Here is a 9,120-nt window from a genome sequence, read left to right on the forward strand (position 1 = left end):
TTTTTGTTCCAGGCATCATGCCATCCCCCGCCCCCCCAGGAAAACCCGCTCCAGCAGGGAGGCAGGACCGTTAGAGGCCGGGCTGCCTTCGCGGGGCTCCAAGTGCTCCGGCTCCGGCCGGGCCCCAGGACCTGCGGGGCCGGACGGGCGCCGGGCTCGAGCCGTCACAAGGGTCCTCCCTTCCCCGGGGGGCCCGGCCTCGCCCGAGGTGCGCCCCCGGCCCGGGAGCCACGGAGGAAAAGTTTCCTTCGGAGCCTTCCGCCCCGGTTCAGGCGCAGCCCGCCCCCCCCCCCCGGGAGCCCCCCGCCCGCTCCGGCCCGTTCTCGGGGGGCTCGGGGCTGCGGGCGGGGGGGCCGCGGCTGACAAAGGCCGAGGCCGGCTCCGGGCGGGCCCGGGGCTCCGCCGACCCCGGCCCCGGCCCCCCCCGCCAGGCGTCCTGCAGGTGCTCCGAGAATAAAGCCCGGCTCACGCTCGCCCTCGCCCTGGCACACAAAGCCCCGCACCCGGGGGCAGAGGGAAGAAAAGCCGGGCCGGGCCGGGCCGGGGCGGGCGCGCCAGCCCCCGGCCCGGCCCCGCTGGCCCCCGCCGGCCCCGCTGGCCCCGCCGGCCCCGGGCCCGGGCCCGCTGGCCCCGCCGGCCCCGCTGGCCCCGCCAGCCCCCGGCCCGGCCCCGCTGGCCCCGCCGGCCCCGCTGGCCCCGCTGGCCCCGGGCCCGGTGCTCGCCGCCTTCACCTTGGCCGCCCCCCCTCCTCCTCCCGGGGCGGCCCCGGACACTTCGGGGCGGCGGGGACCCCCGATCGGCGGGGAGGGGGCGCGGCGTGGCGGCGCCCGGCCCGGGCCGCCCCTCCCCCCGCCCCCCCGGCCCGGCCCCCCCCTCACCTCCAGGGCCTCGAAAGTGACGAAGCTGGTCACGGCGAAGCCATCGATGATGTCCTCCTCGGCCGAGCTGGAGCGGCGGCGCCGGCGGCGCGGGGGCCGGGGCCGGGACGGCGGCGCCGCGGCCGGGGGCTTCCCATTGTCTTCCTTCTCCGAGCCCGACGACGAGGCGGCGGACGGCGGCGGCGGCGGCGGGGGCGCCCCGCGGGCCCGGCCGGCCGCCCCCCCGCCGGCGCCCCCCGAGCCGGCCGCCCGGGAGCGCCGCTCGCGATCGCGCTGGGAGCGGGAGCGGCGCTTCTTGCGGGGCCCGAGGCAGCGCGCCGGGCCGTCCATGGCGGCCGCCGCCCGCACCGCGCCCCGCCGGGGGCCGGCCGGCCGCGGGCGGCGGGGGGCGCGCGGGCGCCGAGGGGGGCTCCGCCCGAGGCCGGGCGGCGGCGGGCCGGGGGCGGCCGGGCCGGGGGACCCCGCGAGCGGCGGCGGCGGCGGCGGCGGCGGCGGCGGCGGCGCCCCCCGGGGCCGAGCGGGCCCCCCCCGGCGCTGGGCAGCGCGCCCTACGGGCAAGTCCGGGGCGCCCCGAGGGGGGGGCGCGGCGGCCGGGGACCCCCCAGGCGGGGGGCCATGCCACGGGAGGGAGGCGGGGGGAGGGGCGGAGGGGCGCGGGGCCCCCGCGGCTGCAGCGGAGCGGCCGGCAGCCCTCAGCCCGCGAGAGCAGGGAGGCGGGGAGTGAGCGGCCCAGGCGCCGCCGGAGGGGGAGGGGAGGGGAGGGGGCGAGGAGGAGGGGGAGGGGAGGGGGCGAGGAGGAGGAGGAGGGGGGGGCGCGGGCACCAGCCGCCTCGCAGCCGCCGCCGCCTCGCAGCCGCCGCCGCGGTCCTGTCGCCTCGCGCTCGGCCGCCGCCGCTACTGCCCGGGCCGCCGGGGCCGCGGAGCGAGCCGGGCGCGCGACGGTGCACAGCGTGGCCCCGGGCGGCTGCGGCTCCGCGCGCCCGGCCACTGCCCCATCCCCTGCCGCCGCCTCCCCGGCCGGCCTCGCCTGGCTCGCCCCCTCCGCTCGCGCGCCCTCCGCGGAGCGCGCGCGCGCACACACACCCTCCGCTCCCCGCCCCCGCCCCCGCCTCCTCCCGGCCCCGGCCCGGGCTGGATCACGTGGGTGACTCCGACTCCCCCCGCACACCCCTCCCAGCCCCGGTTGTAGTGTGTAGCGAGCGCCAGGCTGGGGGCCGGCCGAGCCTGCGAGCCGGGGGCATGCGCGCTGGGGCGGCCGGGCCTGCGCAGTGGGGGCGGGGCGGGGGGGGGGGCGGCCGCGGCCCTCCGCGCCCCCCCGCCCCCCGCCGTCGGGCCGGGCCGGGCCGGGCGCGGGCGCCGCCGACGGAGGGGGCCCGGCGTGCCCGAGCTCGCGCGGCGCGCGCCCGCGCCGCAACTTTGCTGCCGGCTGGCTCCGCGCGCGCCCGGCCCCAGAGCCCCCCCCCGCCCCGCCCGCGCACACGGCCCCCCCCCCGCCCTCCCGGGGGCGCGCCCCTTGGCTCCCCTCCCCCGGAGCCGGGACGACCCGGGGACCTGCCCCGGGAGGGTCGTGCACGGGGAGGGGGCGGGACGCGGGGGCACCGAGTGGGCACCGAGTGGGCACCGAGTGGGGTGCGTGGGGAAGTGCGCGCGCCGGCCGGCCCGAGGCGGCGGGAGCCGAAAACTTTTCTCCCCTCCGCGCGTGGAGAAGGTCGGCTGGCGCCGCGGCCGCGGGCGTCCGACTTCCGCCGGGGCCGGGGCCGGGGGGCGTTGGGGGCGCAGCCCCCCGTCCGCCCAGCCGCGCCCCCACACTCGGACGGCAGGGCCGCCCCGGGCCGGCCGAGCTCTGGCCCCCGCCCCCCGCAGCGGCCGTCACGGAGGAGCCCCGGGGGGCGCCGCAGCCGCTCCGAGCCCCCTCCCCGCCCCCGCCCAGCCCTTGGACACAATGTTTCAATAAAGGAGAGCCCGGCCCGGGGAAGCCGCGGCGGCCGCGGACCTGGCCCAGCCGGCCCCGGGACGGGGGGCTGGCTCCAGCCGGCCCCGCGGGGTGCCCCGCCGTCCGGCTCCTCCGGGGCCGCGCCTCCGCCGACACCTCGGAAGTCCAGGGGCCGGCCCCCAAAGTGCTTTTCTGGGGTTCACTGGCACCTGAGTCTAAGTGGGGAGAACCGAAGGAAGGGGCCGGGCGGGGCCCCTCTGTCTCTCCGTGTGTCTGTCTCTGCTTCTCTCTCTCTCTCTCTCTCTCTCTCTCTCTCTCTCTCTTTCTCTCTCTTTTTCTGTCTCTCAGATTTTATTTTCTTCTCCACCAGATTCCCCAAGTCCCTCTCTCTCTTTTTTTAATTGTCAGGATTTTTCTTATATTCTCCAGAAGAGAAAGGGCAGAGGACTCGAGTTCAAATCCTTTCTCTGCCCCTACCTCTGTGACCAAGGATGATGTAACGTCCCTTAGCCTCAGTCTACACATCCGTACAATGGGGGCTGTTGGCCTAGATGAGCTAGATGAGGAAAAAGAACCTATTCCTTGGCCCTTCCCCCTCTTCTCCCTTCCTCTCTTTCGTAGGTCCCTAACCTATGATTTCATCTGTTAAGAAACTCCTGGTGAGAGAGGCAGAGACTTGAACCCAGTCCTTCAGCGGGGGCCTCTCTGCCCTCATCCCACCCTAAGGTGGGGTAAACACCACTCACTACCAGGAGGCTGGGATCCAGTGCCAACTTCCATAGATGTCACAGGCTGCCCCTGGCATGATTTCCTAATCCCCTACCTCTGGACAGATTGTACAGCCTTAACTGCTGAGGACAGTCATTAGCACTGCTGAAGCCTGCCCTCAGGTTACCAGGCTTGTAGTGACAGAGGAGGCCAGTTTCTGCATCTTATGGAGCAGACTGTACCAGCCAGTGGTTCAAGGAAGGTACTCCCTGAGCCCTCTTTGTTTTGTTTTGTTTTTTTGAAAGGGTTATTGGGGCAGGTGTTTGGGGATGTCATGGCTGCCCATGAGACTAGGGAAGTTGAAGGCCAGCTTCAAATAGGTTTTCCATTAAAATCTCTTTCCAGCAATGTGGGGGAGAGGGAAAGTGAGGGCCTGAGAAGGAAGAGTGCAATTTGCAAATATAATAAAAAGGTCTTTTATTAGTGACTTTCCAAAGTTGCCCCCTGGCAGTCTTGTCTGTGAAGAAGAGTGTCTGGCACTCAAAGGGAGAGGGACCACGGGTCGGCTTAGGGACACTGCAGGAACCTTGCCTGCAGCAAGAGTCATTTGTAAATGCATTTTAGGATAATGTTTAAATGAATTTTTTTTTATCCCAGGGTCTGTGAATAATGCTCAGTAGAATTGGTAATATCCTTTGGGTCAAAAGGGTTCCTTTGGCACTTTCTACTAGAGAGGGGGTAATTGTATGGATGGATCTTGCAGGTTGGCTTACAGACATCCTCAAGGTCTCGCCTGTGGAACCACTTGTTTTGTTTGTCTTGTCTCTCCCAGGGACTATTCCCAGAGAAATCATCCCATGTGTGACCTCTCTATTTTTTGTTGGTGCCACATCCTTTGGAATGGGAAATAAAATTTCTTGGAAGCTCAGATAAAGCCTATTGATTTTGGTGTACTCTGGCTCTCTTCACGGGCAGAAATCAAAGAAAAGATCTCTGCTTTGGTTAACCGAGGCTTTGACTTGGAAGAACAGTTGGAGCAAAAATCACAGTGGATATCAACAAGACTCGGGTGAAATCTTGACCCAAATGATTATAGTTAATAAAAACTGGTGTTTAAGGAAAGAAAATCCCAACCCTTTAGGTGACTGTCTGGCCTTTGTGGGAATAGGCCCCTCAAGTGGTTCTGAAACACTTCAAATGATAAAAACCTTCCAGCCCTGCTCAGGGGTAAAGGACTTGACCCCCAAAGTGTCTCTCCAGTTTCACCATCTTTATATTCCAATCGATGAATAATACTCAAATTACATCTTGGACATTTCATCCAGACTGGGTTGGAAAAAACCTTTTGTTTCTAATCTGCCTGAACTCCAAGCCCTCTCCCAGATAGCAATTTGGTTCCAGACCTCCTAAATTACTAAATTTTTATATCTCTCTCAGTCTTACCCGTTATTCTCTGCCAACACTGTGATTATTAAAGCATCTTTCTTGATATTACATACTGGTATACGAGATTTGAATTTAATTTATTAGGAAAATTGATTTTTAACTCAAAGTAGCTAGGGTTTATGTTTTTGTAGTTTATAACTTTCAGTCTTTGTGTGTGTGTGTGTGTGTGTGTGTGTGTGTGTGTGGAGAGAGAGAGAGAGAGAGAGAGAGAGAGAGAGAGAGAGAGACTAACCTAGGGAACAGGTTAACCTCTGGACCACACCATTGTTTTCAACTGAATGGATAAAAAAAAAATGATGAAAAGGACTTGGCTTCTCCTCCTTAACCTCTTTACATTGTTTTTAATAAAAAATATTCCTGGGGAGAAATCCTGATCAGTTCCATTAACTTTCAGGTAGCCCATCAGCAATCATCCATTGTTGCTATTCCACACTAATTGTCACCTGCTGTTTTCATCTTTTCTCCCATCACAAGTTGTTTTTCAAAATGCAGTTTTAATGTTCCTTTTAAAAAAAAAAAAGAAGAAGGAAGTAGGGTTCAATTTGCTAAATGTTATGCTGTCTTCTACAATATTGTACATTATAAACTTCATCATCTCGGCAGGTGCTTTCCTAGTGAAAGGCACATGGAAACAACCGAGGCTTTTCAGGGCCAACAACATGAAGCCCATGAAAGTGTCGACCACATCTCAAAAGATTTGGTGGGGAAAGGGTAGCTCTGACAGAATTGAGGAGCTTCACTTGTCCTCAGATCCAAATGTTCTGTCTACAAGACTTCAGACTTGAAATTTCCCTTGGCAGTAATGAAAAGAGCAATCAAGGAATTTAGGGTAAAGAAAAATCACAGTGGGGGAAACTTCAAATAATCCTCTTTTGTTTTATCTGACAAGTGTCCAAGCTCACTATTCCCTGTAGAATAATGTTGGGAAGTTCCTTTTTTCTTTATTTGATACTTACTCTGTTTCACTTTGCTTGTGGCTTTCTTTTTATTTTATTTTTTTTGAAGAGCAGTGCGTTACTATAAAGGAGAAGATTAAGATATAACTCAGACAACATCCTGCTTAGAGAGTCACCGAATGTCAGAGTGCGAAGGGCCCTCCAAGGCTACCTAGCCTGTACCTGAACAACTAGATGGGTGGGTGGATGGATGGATGGGAAAATAGACATATATGTGTGTATGTGTCTAAGAAGAGATTCTCCATCTTTAAGATCTCACTGAGAGCAAACAGCACATCCCTGTACAACTCTGTAGAGCTCTCATCATTAAGCAGTTTCCCCCATACATCAGCTTAGAACCTATCTCTACTTCCAGTTCAGTTTGCCAGGAGCCAAGCAGAAGTCTAGTCTTTCTCTGTTCAGTTCTTGAATACGTTTGTCATATCCCTACTCCAACCAATTCCAGATTAAAATGTAATCCCGTTATATGGCAGGGACTGGCATTCATTCACTGTCCTGATCACCTTCCTCTTGATGCTTTTTACCCTATCAGTGTTTTTCCTAAAATGTGGTACCCACAACTGAACAGATATAGTCTGAGCAGAGCAGATTTGAATGAGATTGCCTCCCTCATTCTGGACATCAGGTCTAAGCTTATTTAAAGCAGTTTTTTCAGCCACCAGATCACCCTCTTGCTACACACTGAGTCAGTGGGCAACTAAAATCCCCAGAAAACACTTTTTGAAAACTCAGAAACTCCCAACTCTTTGGAATTTAATTAAAAATTTAGAATGCATTACAATTGCAATGTATTCAAAGCTCCCCATTTACCCCATCAATCTATTCTATCTAAGGTTCCAGTTTGAGACATAGGGAACTTTCAGCACTTGGTCTGTATTTTTGTAGAATGACAGAATTACATCTTTATCTCTAATCAGACAGATGTAAATTTCTAGATATTTCATAACTTCAACCGCATTTTTGAACATGAGTTACAGAACATTCTCGAAGAAAATGGCTAGACCACTGACCTACAACTTGTCTTATGGCCTAAAAAGTGAAAAGTAAAAAAAAAATTTAAAAAAAAATCCTATAGGATCACCAAAATATTTATAGTACTTTTTTTTGTAGCATCGAAGAACTGAAACAAAAGTAGACACCCATCAATTAGGGAATGGCTAAACCAAATTACCTAATGTCATAGTATTGAGAAATGAAAACAGTGGACATGAAGAAGGAAGGAAGGTAATAATCATTTACTAAGCACCCACTATGTCCTAGAGCTGTGATACCCTTACAATTTTATCTTATTTGATGAATATTAGAGAAGCATAGGAAGACTTCTTATGAACTTAAGAAAGTGGTATAGAAGATAAATTTAAAGCTTCATATATGATCCTGCATATGTTTATACAAATGCGGTTATGTTCAAAATAAAACAGATTAGAATATATATACAAAGAGAGAAACATATATGAAGTGAAGACTTGCAAAGTGAAGAAAATAGAAATTAGAAAAGAATATACAAGAATTACATTGTGAAAAGAAATTTAAAAACCATGAAACTCAAAATTTATAAAAACTGAATGCTAAAAATTGTTTTTACATGAAGTTGAGAAGAAATATTTAAAACCCAGAACTCCAATTGAGGTTGGACTCAAAACACAAGATAGACTATTACATAGCCTTTCAGGCTCCATTGAAGTGTTGGTGAGTTTTACTGAAATGATTTTTTCCTTCGTTTTTATTCTTTGTTTCAAGAGGTAACTCTCTGGGTAGGAGGGAAGGAAAAAGATATATTTGGAAATCAAAGGGATGTAAAACCAAAAGATATCAATAAAAAGAAAGAAGGAGCTGTAAAATGAGCTACCACTTTTGTAAACAAGTCAATAGGAAATCTGAGTACCTAGCCAAAGGGGAAGCAGGAGGGAAAAAAAAGCAGCAACAAAACTGATTTGTTTTGGGTTCAGGGCTGAATCTTTCAGTTCACTTACGTGTTAAATCTGTGTGACCAATACACTTTCTAAGTACCAGTTACCTCAGCTGTAAAATAATCAAGTTTGGGCTAGAGGATCTCAATAATTCCTTCCAACTCTAAATTCAGTCTTCTATTTCTTTTAGGAAATAAAATATGTTCCTTACTTCATAGAATTCAGGGATTATTTTTAAAGTAATAACTTTCTTTAGGGCCAAAAAATAAAAGAAACTAGTGCATTTCTCCTTGCAATGATAAACGAGACTTGGCTTACCAAAATATACTTTGCAGTTCCAGCTTTCCAATTAAGTGGCATTGCACGATTTCTGGAGTAGCTTCACATATTGGAGCTCTTCATGGACTAGTCACATTTGTGTGTTAGGCTGATTAATAAGACATCTAGACACGTATGATTCATGAGCAAAAAGCTCAGACAATTCAAAAAGTATGAGTAGTACTGTGAAAATGATGTTGGAGGAAAAAGAACAGAAACAAAGCAAATACCCACATTCTCTTCATTTCCACAGTCTTTGGTTTCCTCATCTATAAAACGAAAGGGGTCAGACTAGATGGACTTTAAGTTTCCTACTCAATCTAACTCTATAGCTACAGATTTAGGTCTAATCTTATAATCTTTTTATTTGGGGCCAATTCTCCATGATTCATTTTGGGTTTTCTTGGCAGAGATACTACAGTGGTTTGCTATTTCCTTCTCCAGTTCATTTTACAGATGAGGAGACTGAGACCAACAGAGTTAAGGGATTTGCCTAGGTTCTACACAGCTAGTAGGTATCTGAGGTCAAATTTGAATTCAGGTCTTACTGACACCAAACCTGGAGTCCACTATGATATCTAACCACTATGATCTCTAGCTATCCCTCTATTGAGTATTAAAAGTCATTTTATTTCATTTTGGTTTGGTTTTTGCAAGGTAGTGGAGTTGTGACTTGCCCAAGGGTCACACAGCTAGGTAATTATTAAGTGTCCGAGGTGGAATTTGAATTCAGGTTCTCCTGACTCCAGGGCCAGAGCTCAGTAAAAGTCATTTGAAAGTAATTTTAGAGGATTTATCACAAGAGTCCTGCTGAGTTTAGTTTAAACCAAAGGGTCCTGCAGTCATGGGGAAGTTTGAGAAACACTACTCTATGCTCTGCCTAGATTTTCGACAAAAGTTAATTTAATTCAACAAATCTTAATAAGCACCTGTTATTTTCTGGGCACTGTTTTGAGCTCTAGATATACAAT

At 54.0% G+C, this 9,120-nt stretch overlaps 1 protein-coding gene across 4 annotated transcripts in view; it reads right to left on the bottom strand.

The window, feature by feature from the left end:
- AUTS2 (activator of transcription and developmental regulator AUTS2) overlaps positions 1-1,208 on the bottom strand; it is a 1,198,592-nt gene extending 1,197,384 nt beyond the window's left edge. For all 4 annotated transcript variants that reach the window (XM_074189337.1, XM_074189335.1, XM_074189336.1 and 1 more), the window contains exon 1: positions 879-1,208. In XM_074189337.1, the coding sequence (XP_074045438.1) occupies positions 879-1,208 (330 nt within the window). The remainder of the gene's footprint in view (positions 1-878) is intronic.
- Positions 1,209-9,120: the final 7,912 nt, after the last annotated feature.

This window comes from Macrotis lagotis, chromosome 5, assembly GCF_037893015.1.
Source record: "Macrotis lagotis isolate mMagLag1 chromosome 5, bilby.v1.9.chrom.fasta, whole genome shotgun sequence".
NCBI classification, from domain to species: domain Eukaryota; kingdom Metazoa; phylum Chordata; class Mammalia; order Peramelemorphia; family Peramelidae; genus Macrotis; species Macrotis lagotis.